The 22,826-nt window shown below is 45.9% G+C and overlaps 1 protein-coding gene across 2 annotated transcripts; it reads left to right on the forward strand.

Moving 5' to 3' along the window:
- The first annotated feature begins 2,289 nt into the window (after nucleotides 1–2,289).
- Nucleotides 2,290–22,676, forward strand: AKAP10 (A-kinase anchoring protein 10). Of its 2 annotated transcripts, XM_054166325.1 has the most exons (15): nucleotides 2,290–2,503; nucleotides 6,211–6,258; nucleotides 8,703–8,885; nucleotides 9,194–9,748; nucleotides 11,056–11,154; nucleotides 12,078–12,162; nucleotides 12,500–12,623; nucleotides 13,477–13,613; nucleotides 14,930–15,074; nucleotides 15,795–15,968; nucleotides 17,745–17,854; nucleotides 18,894–18,976; nucleotides 19,535–19,587; nucleotides 20,207–20,302; nucleotides 21,363–22,676. In XM_054166325.1, the coding sequence occupies exons 1-15, from the start codon at nucleotides 2,326–2,328 to the stop codon at nucleotides 21,366–21,368; spliced, it is 2,076 nt and encodes a 691-aa protein (XP_054022300.1). In that variant the 5' UTR covers nucleotides 2,290–2,325; the 3' UTR covers nucleotides 21,369–22,676. The 2 variants fall into 2 exon arrangements, with proteins under 2 accessions (XP_054022300.1, XP_054022301.1); XM_054166326.1 differs by lacking the exon at nucleotides 6,211–6,258.
- The last annotated feature ends 150 nt before the right edge of the window (nucleotides 22,677–22,826 follow it).

The raw sequence follows: 22,826 nt of genomic DNA on the forward strand, positions 1-22,826 counted from the left end.
GTGTATGGTTGGAAAGAGGGTGCAGAATATAGACTCCCTTGGGAATTTTGCTGCCAGCTTCAACTTAGGCAGCCTGGCAGACCAGGACCATGCAATACATCACATCCTGCTTCAATGCCAACGTCAAAGGGAAACCTACAGCCTGGTCTGCAAAAGCAGACCCTCCAACCACAGACAGTTCCATGGAAAGAAAGATAAATCCATGTGCAGTCTGCTGGAGGATCAGACTGGTTGTAGTAGGGCTCTCTTCATACTGTCAGTCATTGAGCAGGTTTGTCAGAGGACTGGGTGCAAACTCTTTTTGACAGAAGATGTTCACTCAGTGTTCCCTAAGCGACTCTTCGCGCTTGCTCACCTTTTGAGTATTTCAGCCTCTTGGCAGCCTGCTAGCTTATGTGCCAACTGAATAATTCAGTTCATTAGGCAAAACCCATATATAATAATTCAGTTCATTATCTTTAAACCAGCCTCTGGGCACGTGTACAAAAATGCTTCAAAGAGCATCAGTTAACAAACCACCATCAGAAGAGAAAGGCAGTCGCTATAGGGTGTCGATCAGCTGCAATATCCTGCCCAGGAGACAGCTTCATCTCAGCCCTCAAAAGATCCCCATATACCTTTTATGCAATTTATGAGTCTTAATTACTGAGTGCTTGTAAAGAGCTTTGCAACACTGTTGCAGAAATCTACGTAATGATTATTAATTACATCATTTTCTCGCGGCTCAAATACCAACAGCAAGACAGTTACATCTCAGAGGGATGACACTGCAGCGATCCATCACGACACAGGGATGGAAGAGGAAGAACTGCAGTTGCCTCCTGCAGTCCTTGCACCACCCACAGGGTTTGCTGCAGGATTTTTGTGGTGTTTTGCTAACTGAGCCCCATGGGACAAGGTCCTGTGGATCAAGCAATGCCATGGCATAAAAGAGCTTGAAGAGGAATTGGACTAAGAGTTATGTGTTTGGAAAGCGAATTCCTGTCTGGCATGGAGTGCCAAAGCCCACAGGAAAGTGGCCATGGTTTGTGTTTCTTCCATGCTTACCCTTGCTGGAGTTCATTGCTTGCAGCTGGCCCTCAGCATCCACAGCAATTCCAAAGGCATAAGGTTGTATGGTTTGCTGCATGGCTCCAGCTGTGTGATTTGGAGAGAACTGCTTTCTGGTGCCATGCCTCAGTTGCCTTCTTCAGAATCCAGATTATAATCATAGCCTTTCTTAAGTGTCTGTATGATCTACTGCTCTTCAGAGATCAATGTTTATAATGTTTACAAACATCCTTTGTAGCTGAGAAATGAGAAGATTTGCCTCAGGAGGATAATTAAGAGGATTTTTGTGGCAGGATTCAGGATGCAGACGGAACTGACTTATCAGACACTCTGCTTTCCAGCACCCCTGCAGTGTCCCCACATCCTGACCGGTGCTATGCTGCCTGGCAGGGTTTTCTGGTTACACAGCAGCAATAACCGAGTAGTTTGTGAAGGAACGTCACGTCTGGCATCACATGAACGCACCGACCGGTGCCACCGCACGCCTCATGCACCAGGGGGATGGTCTCTGGCCTTTAGGGACCAGGGCCTTTCTCGAATGGGGCCTGGCAGCTTGTGGCTGCCACCACTGGGACTGCAAAATCCCCACGCAGGTGCTCAGACTGGCGTGGGGGGTACCGGCTTGTTAATTTCCTCTGCCCCAGCCCCTGTGGCCAAAGGGGCCATTTTGGGCCCACATCTCAGAGGTCTCCGGGGCACTTCCCATGGCTCTCGCTGACCCTGCCACACCGCTGCCTCCTGTCCCTCCCTCGCCAGCCCTCAGGACAGGCTGCCACCCTTCGTCCACGGGACGCACACAAATTGCTGGAGCAGCCCCAAAACACCTCCCAAGTGCCTCCTGCCCTTATCCAAGATGGCCACCAGCGCCTCACTCCGCCCATCGCCCCTGGCCCTGATTAAAGATGGCAGATCTTCCCTCCGTGTACCCTTCGCACCGTGGACCCCGTGAGCCTCTTGCCCTCATCCAGGATGGCCACTCCGGCTCGCGGATTGGCTGCCTGCCGACGCCAGGGCGGCCATGTTGAGTCAGGCCGGGGCAGCGGCCGCGTCCCGTCATGCTTGGCGGACTGCCGGCCGCCCGGAAGAGGGAGCGGGGCGGTTGTTGACAACATGGCGGCCGCTGGCGCCTCCGCGGGAGGAAGAGGCGGAGGGAGAGGAGGCAGCGGGCGGAGGAAGGAGTCTCATTCATAGGGAGCCCGGCTTGCTGCCCTAGTCCCCTCCCTCCCCTTTCCCCCCCCCCCTCCCCAGCGGCCGCCTTGCCCCCACCCCGGCACCATGTCCTTCTTCAGGCGGAAAGGTAGGGGGGCGGCGGGCGGGAGGCCCGGGGCTGAGGGGCGACTGCCAGCCTCGTCCCCTGCACGGCTGCTGGGCCCTGGCCCTGCCCCTCCGGGAACGCCGACCGGGCCCCGAGAGGACGCTCGGTCCCTGAGAAGCGGGCTCCCCGCAAATGACGGTCAGTCCTTGCGCCTCCCGGGGTCGGGGCCCTTTTCCTCCTTCAGGGGTCGGGGGTGGGGGCCGGCGCTGTGCGCCGGGGCTGTGCAGGGATCACTGCTGCGGGACCTCGAGGTGTCGGCTGCCGTCGGGACGCAGCCCCGGCTGCCAGCGGTGATGAACGCCGGGCTGCAGCCTCCGTCCTTCCTGGGCTGCAGCGGCTCGGGGAGCGGCTGTAGCTGCAGCGCTCTCCCGGGGCTTCTCTTCTGTACGGGAGAAATACAGCTTAGCAGTTCTGAAACGGGGCTGCTGTAACACGTTTCATACCGCATGCAGTTTCTGCTTGCAGAATACTTTATGACAGTGCTGATATAGACGGTTCTGTAAAAAATGTAATAGGCTAAGGGTGTTAAAAGCAGTAAGGAGAAACCTCATTGCACCGAGGTCTTCATAGAAGCCGAAGGACTCATTGACAGTTTATTTTGTAATACAGAATCGTTTCAGTTGGAAAAGACCTCTAAGGTCATCGAGTCCCACCATCAATGTTTGTTGATGTCAGGGAGCACAAGCCAGGATTTGAAATTGAGGACTCCTGAAATATTTATCATATTCTGTCAGTGCAAATGGATGTCATTTAAATGCTCTTTGAGAGTGAAGTGTTTTTAAGGCACTTGTGCTAGAGCTCGTGAGGAAATGTGGTGTAGTGCACTTCCAATCTGCATGGTATGTGGTTTGAGTGGTTTTTGTTGAAAGTGGCACCTTTTAGGAAGGGCCTCCTGGGACAGCACTTCTGGTTTTGTGATGCTGTGGCTCAAGCAATATGACTGTTGCTCTCCCAGCAGTGACAGCTATGCACTCTCCTGAAGCTTTGCTCAGTTACTAAAGCCCAAGGTGTACATCTTGGAAGGCAAGACATTAAGTTAGAATATATTTATCTGAGGTGGTGGTTTAGCTCTTGCCTGACATAACTCCGCTGTAAGCTTGCTCTGCCAAAGTATCAACATCAACAATGTCATTCCTTTTGGGGATTAGTGCAGTCATCCTGGAAGAAATTAGCTTAAACTTCTGCTCATGTCAGTAGTTCTGAAGATTTGTGAAGCCCACTGAAGGTCCTGCAAGTGCCATAGTCCTTTATGGGATGTTTACATGCTAACCTTCAGCTGCAGAAGAAAACTTTCATGCTGCTTATAAACTGCTCAAAAATAGCTTCAGCTGCTCTGCTGGTGAAGAGAATTGTGGAGCTGATATTCCATCTGGATGTGTAATCATAGGAACAGTGTGAGCTTTGGCAAAGGATTTCTCAGGGAAGAAGTCAAGGGATGTCTGATTGAGAATCTGTTTGTGTTACTTTGATTAAAGGCTCTTTGGTCAGAGAAGTAGAGTCAGAAGTAAATGCCCGAGGGGCGCACTGTTAAGGAGAGAAGGAAGCTTTAATCTGTGTGATACACAAAATACTCTGGTTTTGTATAATCCCTGCTTTAGATACTGGCTTTGAGAAAAGATCTTAAACTTCAGGTGGGACAGAAGCAACAGACTAAGGCTTATGATGAAACTGTAGACTGGACACAGCCCAAAACTGTCTAAAAGCCATCGGTGTTCATGGCTTGAGCTGTTGGGTAAAACTGAAAACCACTTTAAGTAATGACCAGGATCATGAAACTACTGACATGTAGAAGAATCAAAAAGAAGAGTGAAATAAAGGCCTTAAAATAAAGGGCTGGAAGGTGGAGGGTGGCTAATAGGTGGAGAAATGAATGTGTAAGAGTTGAAGCAGCAGCTGGGTGCTTGAGGGCAGGTTATGAAATTGTCACAGCCAGACTCTGTTTGCACACTGGGGATATCTTAGAGGACAAGCACAGCCCTACTGCTTGGCTGACCTTTGAGGTTCTGTAGTGGGTCTTGTGCACAAAACCAGCAAACAGTTTAGGTTTGTTGGCTCTTCTGTGTTTCCAAGATGTGAATCAAAATTCTGGGCTCACGTGGTCAGCTTGCAGCAGTTTGTTCTTTCTGCCTTTGTGAATGGGGGTTTGCTGCTGGAGGTTCCCACAGCCTCTCACTCCACGGTCCTCATGTTCTGCAGCCCTCTCTGCCTTCACACAGACATCCCTTTTTTTTGAGGGAACTGAAAGTAAATTTCCTGTAGTGAAACTTGGCTCTAAAATTTGGGCTTTTTCCCCCCCCCCCCCGTTAATGATTTTATTTCTTTTATTATTATTTGTTGTTGTCCTGCTTGAAGCTAAAGGGACAGAAGAGGAAGTATAAAGAGGTTGGAAAGATGCACCAGAAGTTTCTATTGATAGCACTCAGTAGCTGGCAAGAAGGAAAGGATGTGTTTAAACTGAAAATAGGCTTATGGTGGATTCTTCTGGGAAACTCGGGAATCATTGCTGGTAGTTAGGCACTGGTGTGGTGAATCAACTGTTGCAATGATTTTGAAGGGGTAAAGATTCATAATGCTGCGAAAAGGTTGCTTTGTCCCTGTTTACCTCTGAGTTACTTAAGACATGCAGATATTTTTCGGTGTCTTTTCCTCCTGAATAATCAGCACACCCCCAGTTATGTAAAAGCTGCTTATTCTCACTGCTCATGGCTGTGTCTGGCTGCAAGAGTTCAGGTTTGGAAGAATCCAGCTCTCTTCAACGGAGGCTCAGACCCCTCTGTCAGAGAGGGGAAAGTGCAAGCTGCAAACCGAATCTTTAAATGCTGAGTTGCCAGTTCACAGCCCTGCAACGCCGATGCTCCTCACAGCGAGGGCTGGCAGCACGGCAGTGCTGCAGCCGCCACTGGGCAGGACAATTATGTAACCAGAGACTGAAGTTCCCCTTTAAAATATTTAAAATGCTTAGGGTAGAGTAGGAGAGGTTGGGGTTTGAGTAATCTGCTGGTGTTTTGTGATGTAAATGTTTGGTGGTGCCTGGTTATGGTTTGTGGTTATGTTTGGGAGGATTCCACCGTCGGTGTTCAAAGATGACCTCTTTGTAGCAATAATCCCAGCCTGGAGCAGCCAGAGAAGGTCCCACTACTAGGTCACGTTCTTCAGTAACCCCACTTCATTTATTTCTCCTGTTTGTGTACTGCTCATCTTCTTGTTTGTGTGTTTCAATGTCCTCACTTCCTTTCAGTGTTTAAGGAAAAAACCCTTTTCCATCACAACTTTTTAAACTCTTCTCCTCCCAGCTGCTTGCCACAGGTATGATGATAGTTAAACAATGTTGCTTGAGAGAGAATTGCCTATTAGCAGAGTGATTCCAGAACGTTTCTGTGGTATTCATCGTGACTGAGGGGTCCAGGGCTGGCTCTGGCTAGGTGCAGCTGGTTCCATGTACATCCCTTGGGCTGCGTGTGGTGTGCTACTCTTCCTGTCATACAAGGAGATGTTGGTTTTAGCTGTGTGACTGCTAGTTGATGGAGAGCATCTCCCATTCTTCCCAGTTAATGTGGCTGTAGCCTTGCTTTAGTCATGCAGACAGCATTTGTCTCTCTTAACACACTGTTTTGCTAAACTTCATTCACAGGTGATAGTTTTACTGTTGTAAATAAACCAGCACAGAAGCTTTGAGAGCTTCTGTCAGATCCTAGATGTGCAGATTGAAATAAGAGAGCTTGATCAGAGTGATAGTTTACCTCTGCCTCTGATACTTGCTGGAGTTGGGAGTTCTATGTCCATTCTCTGCCAAATTCCCTTAGTCACCCAAAATAACATTAACATTTTTCCTTTCTATTTTACAGTGAAAGGCAGAGAGCAAGAAAAGAACACGGATGTGAAAGCAATTAAAAGTAAGAGCAATACTTATTTGCCTGTAAATGCAGATTTCTGCCATCATCTGCCATTTTGATTTGAACCAGTGGGATGCTTTCCTTACAACTGAGTGCAGCTGTGACCTGTACATTAAAAACCCAGCACACCCAAACCTTCACTCTGTTTCTGAGTATTTTTAGTAACTCATCTTTCCTGGCCATCTTGCTGAATCTGTGAGTGCAGGAGGTGATTCAATTATGTCAGACATGATCTTTAATTCAAAGTCATGGTGCAGTTCAGTCACCTCACAGGGGTTATTCCTTAGCTGTAACAAATTGGCTTCTGAAGTTTCCTGTTCCCATGTTGTGTACTTCACAGTTTGGAAAACGCAGCTGAACTGTGTCTCATTTTTAAAAGAGGCTGCTTTGTCTGCTTTAGCTTTGACTGATGGTGGTGGTGAGGCTGAAGATCTCAATCTTGGTCAGAAGCAATAGTGTCCTAATGCTGCTCCACATGATACAGAAATCTGGCTGCTAAATCTGTTAGAGAAAGATATTGATGGGACATTTCTAAAGCATGGGAAAAACAAGATTATTTATCTTGTCAGGTTTTATTGCAGTACTAAAAGGAGATGTGGTAATTTGTGTGAGTCTGATCTGTTGCTTTTATATCCTCAGACAAAATCCTGTTTCTGTACTTGTTAATGCCTTATCTGAATATCAAGGGAAAGTAAAAGGCTTTTTTCTGCTTGGTGGGCTTTCAAATCAAATGCAGGAAACACTCAGTTGTATCCATTTCATAGCACACCTCATGAGTTCAGTGCAGCTGCACTTTCTGATGACTGGCTTAGAGAGCTGACAAGGAAAAGAAGAATAGAATAGACCAGGTTGGAAGAGACCTTCAAGATCATTGTGTCCAACCTATCATCCAACACCACCTAATCAACTAAACCCTGCAACCAAGCACCCTATCAAGTCTCCTCCTGAACACCTCCAGTGAGGTTTCTCCACCACCTCTTTGGGCAGCCCGTTCCAATGAGCAATCACTCTGTCTGTGTAAAACTTCCTCCTAACCTCCAGCCTAAAAAGGCTACAGTGTGGAGACCCTGTAAATAAAAATACATTTGAAAGTATGTTTCAGTTTGGGAGCAGAGAGAGCATCCTTCCAGTTGGGCAAGCAGCTGCTCCCTGCTCCTAGGTTAGCCATGTAGAGCTGTCTGGAGGGTTTGGAGCAAGTGTTTGATCCTTAGATTAAGCAGGACAAGTATTGATAGTAGAAAATGGAATTTAGTTCACAAAAGCCTAAGCCATCATGAGGAGCATGGCTCTGGTGCTACACAAGCAGCCTCCACCAAACATTCCCCAGTTACTGCCATCAGCCAAGCAACTGCCATCCTGCCTTGAAATGTGTGTTCTCCATTATTGCTGCTCCTAAACACAGAGCTTTGTAAGAGGTGCCAAAGGGTGTCGTGGTACCAAACACTGCACCTCAGCAACACTTTGTCTCGGCTTAAACGCTTGAGCTCCGCTATACCGTTACTGCTGTCCGTAACTGTGACGTGCCAGTGTGAAAGGATCAGCTCCTGCCATCATGTGTCACAGAACCGAGGAAAAACAAAGTTATACAGCATGAAAGTCATTGAAACCAAGTTGCTTGATGAGATACATCATTAGGAAGCAGTGTGGTGAGATTGTGTCATCTGACTTGCTTTATTTTTGAGTCAGAGGTGTAAGGTGTCCTTGCATGACATCCCAATCAATGCTATTTCCTGAGAGCTTTCGAAACTGCCATGAGCTTGTTGGTTTGAGGGGCTTTTGTCAGCTTTTCTCAGCAATTAACAATTAGTTGATGCATTTTCACTGGCAGAGTTCTGTCTGAGGAAGTTGTTCTTTGTTCTCTTTTGGGCTCCAAGACAGACAGCTGTGATTTCAAACAGCTAGAGGAGGTCATGGCTTATAACCTGGGTTTCATCAGAGGCATTTCCTTATTGCTTCTGTTTCCTAAATCCAAATATTTTTGAAGACTCTTCTTGTTAAAGCTGACAGATAGCTTTGTGGCTAAGGGTTTGGTAACATTTTATCTCTCATAAAGATATGGAAGTGGCTTGGCAAGACTGTTACAACCAAACAAATTTGTTGCCAAAGTATGAAGCCATTATGATAGCAGTTATCAAGGAAGCAGGAAGGCTCAGGAGTAGTACTTCATGTGTAAACTTGGACTTGGAGTCTTTTCATTAGCTGAGGAAAAGAGAGATGGGTGGCTACCACCAATCTGTTGGAAGTGAATTTGTTCTTGCTGTAATGAAACTGCTTTATTTCTGGGGTCTTTATCTGACCTTTGGCCAAAGATGGCACCCAGTGGAAGTTTTTAACACAGCTGATTCTTGCAAACTCTTTGGCATGTCTTGGGGTGCTTAGCTTTGGCTTCTGCTTAAAGAGATCTTGAGATCCTTGTCTTTTAATCATTGCTGTCTTGATTCCAGCTCCAGTACCAGTACATTCCCCCCAGAGGAACACTAGAAATCATGCCTTGCTGGAGGCTGCAGGACCAAGCCATGTGGCCATTAATGCCATCTCTGCCAACATGGACTCCTTTTCTAGCAGTCGGACCGCTGCCCTTAAGAAGCAGCCAAGCCACATGGAAGCTGCTCATTTTGGAGACCTAGGTAAGGCTTCATCAGCTCTACAACCACATCATTTCTCTTTATTCTGCTGTGCTCACTCTCCTTTGGCCTTCAGGCAAGTAGATTAGGTAATCAGACAATCTAAGGGCTGTTACAACAGGATCTGTCTGCCCCTTGGAGGGTTTTGAATGGGGACAGTACACTTGTCTGGGAGAAGAGGTCTCTTTGCTTCTTGTACCACCATTATGTTGGAGTAGTCTCCTCAGCAGCTGCACTGCAGGATGTTTGTGTCTGGAGTACCCCTGTCTGAAGTGCAGGGTGGTGTCATTCCCTTTATGCTTTTTCTTTAGGCAGATCGTGTCTGAATTACCAGGCTGAAGAGACCAAATCAAGCCTTTCAAAGACCCTGGAACAAGTCCTGCAGGACAACGTGGCCCTCCCTTACTTCATCCAGTTTATGGAACTGCGCAGAATGGAACACTTGGTGAAGTTCTGGCTAGAGGCTGAAAGCTTCCACTCCACAACATGGTCCCGTATAAGAGCACACAGCCTGAACACGGTCAAGCAGAGCTCCTTGGCAGAGCCAGTGTCACCCTCAAAACAGCAGGAAATTGCATCATCATCTCCACCTGGACTGCTGGAGGAGAGACTGGAGGATTCTGGCACAGTCCATCTGCTGAGGACCAGGCCGGTGGCTGCTGACAAGAAAGACAGAACTAGCCCCAGCCAGAACCACCTGCTCTCTGGTCAGGAGAGCCATAGTTCCAGTGTGCTTTGTCTAACAAAATCTGAGACAGGGACTCATTCTGTTCCAGCTGATGAGCAAGAATCTTCCAGGCTTACAGTATCAAATAAGAACAGCCCCTCCACTGCACTAAAAGACTTGTCAGGAAAACTCATGAAAAGTAAGTGCCCAAAATGTTTACTCTCTTTAAAGAGGTGGGGAGACAGGGAGCCTAGCAGCTGCTGCTTGCTGTGTACAGTGAGCTGCCTCTTCTTTTGAGTGTGACGTGATGCTGTGGGGAAGAAAATCTTGTTGTGTGTTGGGAATGTTAAGCTTACTGTGTAACAGAGAGGCCAGTTCCAGCTCTGTGTTGTTTGTCTGGTTGTTCAAAACTAAATGTGCTGCTGAAGAGACTTCAGAATCATCATAGAGCTTAGGTTGCTTGTGTCCTTACACCTGTAACCTTTAAGAGATGAAGGTGAACACTGCAGTGTCCTGCTCTTCCCTCACCCATCCCAGCTTAGAAGAATTGCAGAAAATTTGGGTGTTGAGACTGAGAACTGACAATTAACTTCCCACCCTTTATCCCATTCAATGACATAGGCAATGGTTACAGGAGACCTGTAGAGATCATGTGGGCCACACTGTCTTTGTTCTTGGAGTTATTTGATAGATCACCTGCCCTTGTAACTGGTTTGTTCTCATTTGGATTCTACCTCCTTAGAGGCTACTAGAAGTAAGGACACCATTAAAGTCTTTGCCTTTGATAGCTACATGAACAGCAACCTGTTTCTCTGCTCTCATCTGCTCAGTCTTCCCTCATCTGTGCAAGTTCCAGACAAGAAGGAAACAACTCCTCACTTCATGTTGCTTCCTCTTTTTGCCCAGCTGTTTTCTTCTCTTGCATCCCTTTCTCTTTGCCTTGCTCGTAGTTAGTTATTGTGTAGCTCTGCAATACATAACCCCAGCCCCAAAGCAGCTTAAGCAAACACAGTGGTTCTTCAGTCATGAAGAGCAGCACTGCTTTCTGGCTTCTAGTACTTACAGATTCTTTTTAGGTCCTTTTTGACAAAGCTGAGAAGTCTGGAGTGGTTTTTTCCCTCCTGGAGCAGTGTCTCAGCTCTCAGTACATGGTGTGTGCAGCATTCATCTTGTTCTGAGGCATCCCGTTTCATGATTTGTGTTTGTTTGTTCTTTTGATTCCTTTGTGATGTGTTTCACATTCTCTGTGATGAGAGCTAGAAATAATTGGAAATTTCACTGCAGTTCCTGTCTGGTGGTAGGGAATTCAGATCTAGGTTGATTCGTTTCACTTCCCTTCTCCACGCTGGGCTGCTTGTAGCAAAGCAGTGGACTAAAGTTCAGGGGAGGGAAACTTGTCACTGATCATTAGACACTTGCTTTTCTGACCAGTAGGCATTTGTTATTCACTCCTTACTGTGACCTGTGCCAAGGAATTCAAAGTCTGACTCTCTTTCTTCCTTGTAGGTATAGAGCGGGATGCAGTTAGTACTTTTACCAAATACATTTCTCCAGATGCTGCTAAACCAATTCCCATTACAGAAGCAATGAGAAATGACATAGTTGGTAAGAATGCCTGCTGCCTGCTCGGCTCAGAGCTTCCTCCTTCCCTGGGAAACATTATCTCTAACACCACACTCTGATTTTTATGGATTTTCAGGCCAGTTGATAGCAGAGCCCATTACAAGTATCAGTGGATCTGACATTTTAGTAGTGCTGTGCACTGCCCCCAGAAGGCTCTGGGAAGACCTTATGCAGCCTTTCAGTACTTAAAGGAGCCTATAAGCAAGTTGGGGGCAAACTGTTTAAGACAAGGGGTGATGGTTTTAAGCTGAAAGAGGGAGATTTAGGCTAGAGAGAAGGAAGACATTTTTGCACTGAGGGTGGTGAGACACGGGCTCAGGTTGCCCAGAGAGGTGGTGGAAACATCCCAGGTCAGGTTGTTTGGGGCTCTGAGCAACCTGATCTAGTTACAGATGGCCCTGCTGACTGAAGGGGGTTTGGACTAAGTGACCTTGAAAGGTCTCTTCCAACCCAAACCGTTCTGTGATTTCTGGTGCTCTTCATTACCTGACCTGAGGAGCAGCTAAGTTGCCTTGTGTCTCACTGCCTCCATCTGTAAAACAAAATCACTGTTCTCTTTGGAAAGGGCACACATGAGAAAGGGTTGGGTCCTCTAAAGGTCCCTTCCAACCCAAACCATTTTGTGATTCTATGAGTCATTCTAAGAACTTTCAGAAACTTTGCTTGAAATCAGTGAAAGAACTCCTGGTGGTTATGGAGAGACTCCACAGCTGAGTCAGTCAGATACTTTAGCTGTAGTATTGCTCTTCAGCTATCTGCAGTGATTAAGAGCTCTTTGTATGCAGTCAGAACCAGCTGATTCTGCTGGATTTGAACTGCAATTTTTCATTAACCAGCCATACTCCTGTCTTTCAGCTCAAGCAGCCAAATGTGTGTTCAAATTAACCTGTTCTCTCTCTTTGCAGCAAAGATTTGTGGGGAAGATGGACAAGTGGATCCAAACTGTTTTGTTACAGCACAGTCAATAGTGTTTAATGCAATGGAACAAGAGTAAGTTGATGGAATGGTTTGGCTTCTTGTGTCTATTGTCCTTCTGCAGAAGGTGTGAAATGTTTCTGGAGGCTTAACCATAAAGTTGCTTCGTTGTGCAGTCTCCTGTGTTGGAAACCGCTCAGATCTCTTCCTCCAAGCCCATTCTTGCTGAAGTTGTGCGTGCCTGCTGTTACCACATTCTGTTTTCCCTGTGCCATTTGTAGTCCTGCCCCATGCCTTGCTCGTTTTGCTTTTACCCAGCTAAAACCATCAGACTTGTGGGGCAAGAACTAGTTGGTTCACAAGGTGCCTTGCATGCTGTTGACCCTCAGTAACTGGTTGTTCCTCTGTGCAGGCACTTTAGTGAGTTCTTGCGGAGTCACCATTTCTGTAAATACCAGATCGAGGTGCTGACCAGTGGGACTGTTTATCTGGCTGACATACTTTTCTGTGAATCAGCCCTGTTCTACTTCTCTGAGGTGAGTGGTGGGGCTTGGGTCTGTGGTTCTGGTTTGATTTTATACCTTTTTATCCAATGGGAAAAACTCTTTATGCCCAGATGGCTCCAGTAGACCCCTCCCATGTCATGAAGATGATGAGGTCTGTCTTCCTCTGGGAGAAAATGCATTCAGCAATTTGCTGCTTGTGTAGATCTCTTTCAGGTGTTCAAACCCTTACTGTAGAAGGAGCATTCACACATCATCTCAGTCTGTGAGTGCTTCTCAGGGTCTCTTTGCTTTGTAGAGGCTTTGGCAGAGTCATCTTAATCTTGACTTTGAAGGCCTTAAGCATTCCTACAGATAACAATTCACTAGCTTCAGATAGAGGCAATAGCAGGCTGGGATGTGGCAGATTAAATGTGTGACTTATTTATTTAACTTCTAGAGTTGTGAGGTCCTCTACCTTTAGGGAATAGTCTCTTAGTGGTAAAATACTTGTCCTGATAATCTGACAAGCCAGTGTAGTTTGAAACTTCAAACTGAGGCAATATGCTGAGCTCAGTGTAAGATAAGCAGAGCGTGGAAGTAGTGTTTCCTCTTTTTTTTGGTATGATATAAATAAAGAGCTGCTTGGAAGCTAGATGTGAAAGTCAGAACAGGGAAGAAATGTCACAAGCTCTTTGTTCTTTTCCTTCTTTCTTATGTCTGCAACACTGTATCTGAAAACCCAGGATAGTTATATGCCCTGGTGACAGTTTTTGCATCACTGACGCATGAAGTATGTTTCTTGTTTTCCATGGGAAGCAGCAGGTTTGTCTATGCTTATTGAAAGTTTCTTGCTAAAGTTTCCTTAATTTCTTCTCTATTTTTTTTTCTTCTGTTTCCCTTCCAGTACATGGAGAAGGAAGATGCAGTTAATGTGTTGCAGTTCTGGTTGGCAGCAGATAACTTCCAGTCACAACTTGCTGCCAAGAAAGGCCAGTATGATGGGCAAGAAGCACAGAATGATGCCATGATTTTATATGACAAGTGAGGGACTTCCACAGTTGTTTGCTTTGAAGCTCTCTGATTTTGTGCTGCTTGTTTTTGCATTGCACTGTGCAGAAGGAACTTTTCCTTTTCAAACCATAACTGTTCAGTCTTGCACTGTCATGCTGAAAGTGTTTGATTAAGATTTATTAAGTGGATGCACATAAGAGCTTTAAGAACTTCCCTATCCATGAGGAGAAAAGCCTTGTAGGGTTCCATCCTTAACCACAATTCAGAATTTTCAGGGCTTGATTGCTTGAGTTAATGTCTGGTCATGAAACATCAAAGCTCCTTCGTTGCCATTTGGAAATGTAAAGGATTTAAACCTCCTAGATGCATCCCTGGAGAAGAACCTGAAGTTTAAACTGGTTTCCATTTAAAGTAGACTGGAGGAGCTGTTACCACACAGTACATAAATAATGCTTATTCTTAATGTTCCAAAGTGGTTTCCTTTCCCTTAAGAAGTGACCAGATCCCCTTCAATGCCAGCTTCCTCAGGATTGTAACTTCTTCCTTTATTTTGTGCTTCACCTTAGCAATAATGCAACTGGAATACAGACAGCAAAAATGCTTCCAGAGGAAGTCTGAAGTGTGAGGCTCAGTGTCACAAGCTTGTTGTAACCCTAGCAGGAAATAATATTTGGAGAGGAATTACTGTTGGTCTCTGCTCCCTAATAACAAGTGATATGGCAAGAAGAAATGGTCTCACCACCAGCAGAGGTTTAGGTTGGCTATTAGAAGAAACTTCTTCACTGAAAGTGTTCTCAAACACTGGAACCAGGCTTCCCAGGGAGGTAGTTGAATCCTCATCCATGAAGGTGTTTCAGAGAGACAGAGATATGGTGCTGAGGGACATGGTTTAACACCAGCCTCGGTAGAGTTAGATAGTGATGCTCTTAATTGCCTTTTCCAGTTGAAACAACTCTGATTCTAATTCACTCTGTCACCCCCAGCTCCATCCACACACTCAGTTTCCAGTGGTGCCTTTAGCAGAGCAAGTGCTGTCTCAGAGATCTGGGTGTTTCCTCCTCCGTTCCTGCCACAGAGCTGGTCTGTGAGATTCTGCTCATCAGTAACGATGCTCTGTTTCTTTATCTGGGTCTCTGGGGCAAGGCATTATCGAGACCTCTTTGTGTGAGCGGGAGCTTTTCTCTCCCTGCAGTTGGTGAGGCTCAGTTGGACGTGCGTTTTGGAGGCCAGCACCATCTAGTGGCTGCAGCATCGTTGATGGCCTTCGGTGGAAAGGGTTGGTGCTAAGCACCTGCAAAGCTTTGCAAATCCTTTTGTGTTGTCCTCTTGCCCTCTCCCTGCCGCAGGTACTTCTCCCTTCAAGCCACGCATCCGCTGGGGTTTGACGACGCGGTGAGGTTAGAGATTGAATCCAACATCTGCAGGGAAGGTGGACCCCTCCCAAACTGCTTCACCACTCCCTTACGGCAGGCGTGGACCACCATGGAGACGGTGAGCTGCTCTGCAGAAAGGCTCTGGCAATTAGGGAAGCTGATGTGGAGGCTCCACAGCACGGCAGACATTCCCCTCGGCACCTCTGAGTTGTCCTGTGCTTGCACTGACTGCCTCTTTACCTGGATAATTGAACAGCTTTAGTAAAATCTGCCAGACTGTTTTCCCAGCCTGATCTGAAAAGCTACCACCCACTGGCTGCTGTGGATTCTCTGTGAAATGTGTCTTGAGGGGTTGTTGCATTTTAATGGAAGAAACAGAATTTCCTCCCATGTGAATTGCTATCAACAGCTTATTATACATCTTCAGAGAGTTTTCCTTCTTCCTGGCAGCGGTTGTTTTTCAAGTCTAGACTGGTGGTGTGGCTGTTAGTGTAGCTCTGGGATACCTGGATAACCTGATTGGAGGCTGAGCTGCTGCTGCGTGTTGAGCAGCATAGCAAAGTAACTGTAAGCCTGTTGGGTTGTCAGACTTTTCTAGAGGGGTGGAAGAATATTTGAACTTACATTTGTTACTGGAGGCTTTGGTTAGTACACAATCATTTTTGTTCCTTTTGCAGTAGGATTCAAATCTAAAGCAATGCAATTACTAATCCATAATAGTTCCAGGTGTGGACACTTGTGTACCACCTACACAAGGACTGAGATGTCTGTGTGTCACTTGTGTTCTGCAAACTATGCTGACCAGCCTTGACTGAGGACTCTTCCTTCTTTCTCTCAGGTTTTCCTACCTGGTTTCTTGTCCAGCAACCTTTACTACAAGTACTTGAATGACCTCATCCATTCAGTACGAGGAGATGAACTTCCAGGAGGGAATATTGCACTGAGTATCCATGGCCACGGAAGCTCTCCTGATAGCGATTCAATAGGGGCACCAGATGGCTCTGCCTCCCAGGTAGGAGTTTTGTGCCTTGGTTCTGTTACAGGAGATGCTGCAAAGACTCTTCTGTGTCAGTATCAAAGTTCATAGCCTGTAAGGAAACATCTCCTAGTTTGAAGCTTCCCATTCCACTTGAACATGAAAGGCTGTGCCATGTTGGGACACATTTAGTCTACCTGCTGCTAGGTATGAACATGGAAAGGTATCTTTTGAGCTGGACCCAAAGCCTTTAAGTTCTTTGCACCACAGTAACACTCTTGGTAAGCTGTTAATACTCACTGGAGGCTGCTTCATGGTGCCATAACATTTAAGAATGCCTTTTATTTGAAGTTTTTTGTTACCAATACAACAGTTACAGCTCATGGGGAAACTGACACTTGGGAACATCCTATAGAAGTTAAATCTAAATACTCAGGGTTTGTTTGCTCAGTTCTATTACAGTGCCACATCTTCTGTCCTGAAGAGCCTGCTCGGTTTTAGGGTTAAAGGCATCTCTCCACTCACACACAGAGCAGTGGCACTTAATGTCTGAGCAGGTGGTGTTCTTTAGTATGTCTCAGCAGACTTAGCTAGTCCTGTCTGGAAAATGGCCAAAATGACCTTTCATGCTGCCACCTTCTGAGGGCTGTGTTCCTGTGTGGGCCACGCCTCGGAGCCGGGCACTGAATCTCATTGCACTCTAAAACCAGCCCAGTAACATCAGAGATGTTTCAACCTTTTGTGTTTTTAGCTTTGCTTAATTCAGATGAGAAAGAAGAGAGGATAATCAGATTCTGGCTTATCTGTAACCAGGCCAGCTTGCAAACTGCAAGCCCAGCTGAGAGCAGAAAAGCCAATGGAGACCTGCTTCTGCTGAATTGCTTTTACCGAATGCTGCAGAGCTGCCATGGGTTTTATATCCAGTATCTAGTCCAACATTATTAATGTGCTGTGTTTCCAGCAACCTGGAAGCTGTACTACATGCTTGTCACACTTTAAACCTCCTAATTTGTGAGCAGTGACTGTGTCCCCCCAACTGGCAAATTGGGGAATAAAACCTGTGCTGATGAAATATTCTGCTGCTTGGTAGTCTGAGCAGGAGACACTGCTGGTAATTGGCTTTCTTGGACATGGTAGGCAATGAAGTGCTGCATTTGGTGGTGTGCCTTCCTGCTTAGCTGAACAGGAGAGTCGGTGGTTCTCTGCATAATTTTGCATAAAGAACAGCACTGAGGCAGAGCAGCAGGAAGGGAGTTTGCAGGGCAGCTGCTGTAAATGTTTCTGGTTGCTGTTAAGACACTGATGGATTGCTGTGCATTTGTGCTCTCCCTGCTGGTGCTCTAATCTTTCCTTGGCTTTTTTTTTTTTTTTTCATAATCTTATATAAATACTCCAGGCCAAAAGATAAATGTTTGTTCTCCATGTATGGGGGAAGAATAATGTGTTTGGGCATTGCTTACCGAGCGCTGGAGGGATGAGTGAAGCTGCTGCAGCTTCAGAGGTAGCTCAGTGTGTTGTACTCACACACAGATCTGCCCCACTGATAGCACTTGGGCAGCAGCCTCTACACCTACATGTGCTGACCTGGACAGTGTCTCTGTGGTTCTGTTCACATAACCTCCTCATCCTCTCTAAAAGCAATGTCATACTGAGTTAGGAGTTGACCTCTGTCTAGATGCTCTCTAATCTTTTATGCTTGCTTAGAGACTTTATGGAGGTTTATCTAAGTGTAAAAGCACTAAAATGGCAGTTTTGTTAAGCAGCTCTTAGTTGTCTGCATTAGGCACTAATACTTAGAATTTTTATTTGTAGTCCAATGTCAAAAAGGCTAATGTTAAAATCCTGAAAAATTTTGATGAAGCAATAATTGTAGATGCTGCAAGTCTGGATCCAGAATCTTTGTATCAACGAACATATGCAGGGTAAGGCTCATTCAGTGTATCTCCTTCTTTCTAGTTACATGTTTCACCTCTGTCCTGGCTTTTGTCTCCTCCCAGCACCCAGAGTTTGCTTTGCTACAAGGTGTTGCTGCCTTAGTAAATGTCGAAATATTTGAAAGTAAATTTATTTCAGCAGTGTGATTTAACACCAAGGTCACAGTGAGTGTTTTTCTGACCAGAATTGTAGCCAGATGAGTATTTCCAATTGTTTCTTTATCTTTAGTTACCATTCCTCCTTGACTCCAAAACACAGCTGAGTAGTTGCCTGTTTGGGGTTGGAACAGAAAAGACTAAGGTCAGGTACCTTTGGTACTGTAATGTGCAACTTTGATTTGTCTCTACCCCCATGGTAGAGAACAGCTTTTACTTCATTTCCTTAGTAGATGGTACAGCTCTTCTGTTTCTTGAGTTGCTCTTTGTGATAAAGCTCTTCTGTGTAGATCTTGCACAGGAGTTCTTTGTTTCTCTACCTTGCTTTTCCATTTGCATATCAGTCTCCTGTTCTTTAGGTACTGTAACCTGCTTTCTCCCCAGTGACAAGCTCTTTACCATGAGGGTAGTGGAACACTGGAACAGGTTGCCCAGGGAGGTGGTTGAGACCTCATCCCTGGAGATATTCAAGGTGAGGCTTGACAGGGCTCTGGGCAACCTGATCTAGTTGAGGATGTCCCTGCTGACTGCAGAGGGGGTTGGACTGGATGACCTTTGGGAGGTCCCTTCCAACCCAGACCATTCTGTGATTCTATGTTTTTATGCCAGTGCAGAGCACTTGCTAGCTCTGCCTGCTGCTTATCACATGATTGAGTCATTGAAGCATTTCCCTGCTGCTGGTTTCTAGAATAACTTTTCTGATAGACTTTGAGTTCAGATATATGAGAAGGGTGGGAGAGTTTTCCCAGTGGTAACTGGGAAGATGCTGGAGTCTTTACTGTGGGGGCTTTTTTGTTTTCCTGACTGGTAGCTCTCCATAATGCCAAAGCTCTCTTGGAAATGTGTGTGCTTCTTGTCCTCCTCTCTTCAGGAAGATGACATTTGGACGAGTCAGTGACCTGGGACAGTTTATCAGAGAATCTGAACCAGAGCCTGATGTCAAAAAATCCAAAGGTTTGTTTTCCTCTTTCTCTGAACCTTTTCAGAGCTGCAGTTGAGATAAGTAGGATTCTTGACTCTTTCCACATCTGTCTCAAGCCAAATAGAGAAGCTTAGGGGTTGTCCTGTACTGAGGCAAAACCCATCTCTGGCTCAGTTTCCTACCCAAATCCTGCTTTTCTGGTCCAGCTGGACTCCTGAGTGTATGAGCAGCCTGTGGGAGTCAGAGCTGTCGATGGAGCCTGGCAGGGATGGAAGCCGCTAGCAGCTGAGCTGATGAGCAAACCCTCAAAGATTTGGTCTCGAGGTGAAAAAGAACTTCAGCTCTCCACACTCTTCCCACCCAGTTTGGGATCTGCTGTTAGTGCTGCTTTTCAGCTCTGGAAAAGAGGAAGGGTTCAGGCTCAGTGTCTACTGAACCATGGATCCACTTGATCCCTTTCCTGCCCCGCTTCTATGTTCTCTAAAGCCAGCAGTGCGAACCCTTCAGAAGGGTGGAAGGACTTGGCTTTTCAGGAGGTATGCTACAGAGTTTGCTAATATGTCTTGTTTGCTGGTTTTTATCTCCACTAGGGTCCATGTTTTCACAAGCAATGAAGAAATGGGTTCAAGGAAACACAGATGAGGTGTGTCCTCTTTTATGTTGTCCTTGTGACTTACTTTACAGCATAGATTAGAGAACTAAAGTCTTGGAAGTTCCTAATGCTGCCTGTTTCGCTGAGTTCTCTCTCTGATGCAGCAGCAAGAGCTGTCAGACTGTGTGCTAAATATAATTGGTTTGCATGCATGTGTGAAACTGGTCTGATTTTCGTCAGGGCTTGCTGGTTTAACTCATGTGATGGTTAACTGTGTGCTTGCAGTCAAGGGTTTGCTTGTTACGGTGTTACAAGATGTATCCACAATAGAGAGTGGAGTTTTCTTTTGATTTACTGTGACGTGACCCCTGTGCAGGGATTACAGGCTGCGTTTTCCCTGTCCATTCCCCCAAGGGCATTGGACAAGTCCCCAGCAAATAAGTCCAAAGACTTCACTAAAGTCTGTTGGAAGTTGCACCAAGCCATAACTGCAGTTAATGCTGTACTCAGAACCCGTCTGCGTTTCCATCAGGGGAGGATCCATTTACTGCAGGTCACTGAGTTGTGAAGGTTAGCTGTGTCTCCCAAGGCTGAGCACGTGAATTGTGCTGAGAGGACTGTATTTTAAGAACGGAACCTATCTGTATTCTGGGATGTTTTTCCATGGCAGGCTCAAGAAGAGATGGCTTGGAGGATAGCGAAGATGATAGTCAATGACGTCATGCAGCAGGCGCAATGTGAACAGCCTTCGGAGAAGGTTACGAAGGTAAGGGGGTGGAAAGGCTGCCTGTCTTCAGCTGACTTCAGCCAGACTGTGGGAGGAGCAGAGCTCTCGCTTGCCTTCCTGGTGCAGCTGAAACCCACGCTGGTAAATCTTCAAACTGGCACAGCGTGGTAGGAAGAAACAAAGGTTGGAAGTGTTTCAGCCTACGTCTGATGATGTAGGAAGTTCCTAAGACACCTGAAGTGGCTCTCCTGTGCCAGCAGGAAGATTGCCTTTGTTCATTTCAAGTCTCTACAAACTATTTTATTAGCTAAAAGGCTGATTTATGTGGCAGGATCAGTGCTGTAATTCCTCATTTGAGTTCACATCTGCAGCGTCCTGTCAGTGAACGCTGGGTTTCTCTGCTGAGGCTGTCAGCAAAGCCTCAGCAGTGTTGGGTGTGCTCCTTTCTGCAGTGCTCTGCCTGCACTTTCCCAAAGACACAGTCCTCAGGTTCAGAGTTCTACAAGAGCAAAGTCACTGAACACCACACAAGTCCAGGTGTTCTTTGGATACAAAATAAAACCCAGTTCTGAGGCAGTGGTTAGACTTTGAGAGGTAATGAGGGCAGCAGCTAACCAAGGTAATGTCTGGTGCTCCTGGCTTTTGAGCATCTGACTGCCTGAAAACTGCATTTGGACTATTTTGAATTACTGAAGGTAGACATGTGCCCAAGCCCAGGCATTAGACCCAAGCAGATGGATCTCTAGCTTCACTATCTGACTGTTTTCATTCTAATAGAGCAGTTGCATTTAAATGATTTGTATAGTGGCTTTATTCCATAGCTTGCCTGTAAATGATATCACTCCAGGCTGGTTAGATGAACAGGTCACTCAGCACAGTATTTAGAAACACCAAGTGCCTGCAGATGCTCTGGATTCAATGCAGCAAGTGTGGTTACAGTAATCAGAAGGTTGAGTGTGTGGTGGCATGAGAGGTTTTTCCCTGCCCCAAGATCGTAAGCATACCTGGCTTCAACTGTCTCAAACACAGAATGTCTTTCTGTTGAGTCAGTGCTTTGTATGCTTTAGAGTGAAGTCTAACCCTGCTTCTCCTTTTACAGCTATGATTTTAGAAACACCAGAAGAAGTGGTGTAGTTTTCAGCTTGGAGAATGAGTGAACTTTCCCTTTTGGTGGGTTCTTGAACACAGCCAATAAAAACAAAGCACTGTTACTCCAGCTGCCGAAATCCCCCTGGTTTGGAAGGAAGCATTAAAAGAAGCGATCCTGTACCTCCACTGCAGAGCCTCAAGAAACACTTCCTGTTGCATGTGGCATTCACAGTGATGATGGCTTTGAAAGAGAGGAGGACACAGCTTAGGAGTGTCACTGAGGAACTGTGAAGGACTTCACAAATACTTGACCCTGTCTCAAAAAGACTTTTAAGCGAACTATCTGGAAGGGGACACAAACCACGAGAGAGGGGAAAGGTTTTGCTGTAGTTTCTAGTTCTACTACTTGTGATTTTTAAACACATAATTGGAAATGCCTTGGGGCACGTCCCCAACGTTGGCCATTGGAGAAATGAACCTGGGATGGTTGAATTCATTGGCAGTGAATGGCCTACAAAGTTCCAAGTTTTGGGTTTCCTTACTTGAAATAGAAACGTATTCAGCTGTAAGATAAATGTATTTTACTTCATAACTCCATTAACTTTGAAGGCAGCAGTGAATGGTCTGGAGTGAAGCCTGGACAGTGTAACTCTTCCTCCTTGAGCTCTCACATCTGCACACACAAATCCCCTGCTTCCACCACAGAGCAGACACGAAAGCTGATCTTGCACTCATGCAGCCTTCTGCTCCTGAGCCACGGCTCCAAACACAGCCCATGTTTTGAGGAGATGATACCTTGCAGACTGCTCCATTTTTCTCTCCTCCCCACCCCCCGAGCAAGGACAGAAGTAGTTGCTGCCATTCTCCAGTAGCTTCTTGTCCTCCGAGCAACATAGTATCTAATTCCAGATGTTTGGTTTACAAAGAACAAGCAGTTTTTAATGCCCTCTGGCCCTCCTCCCTGGCATTGTCAACACTTGCAACCTGCAAAACCTTTGGTTAAGTAAAAAACCAACGGCGTGCCACAGCACCTCCCGTTCCATTTTGCCTCCCCTGAACTGACTTTGCAGGGTGTCAGAAGTACTCGGTGGCTCACCATCCCTTGATCACTGCATTTTTAGTAAACAACACTTCTCTGTTGGATTTCTTATTTTATGATTGCTGTTTTGGTTTTTTGTTTTCTCTCCTCAAACTCGTGCAAAAGAAATCACTTTGCACAGAGCACGAATCATCTCCCCTGTTCAGGATGGTCTTGATTGACTAGCAAGTGTTGTTCTGTTGCAATATTTGATTGTATAGAGGCACACTGTTTTGTCCAGAAAAAAAAGAAAAGCAAACAAAAAAAGGCTGTGTGTAGGTTTTTTGGTACTATGTACCACCTCTTACTTCTCTCATGCCCAAGTGTTCATGTACTTAAAACATAGTCTATTTAATTGTGTTTTGATTTAAAATATATAAATATTAAAATTTGTGT

The sequence above is a fragment of the Dryobates pubescens genome, chromosome 13, assembly GCF_014839835.1.
Source record: "Dryobates pubescens isolate bDryPub1 chromosome 13, bDryPub1.pri, whole genome shotgun sequence".
Taxonomy (NCBI): Eukaryota; Metazoa; Chordata; class Aves; order Piciformes; family Picidae; genus Dryobates; species Dryobates pubescens.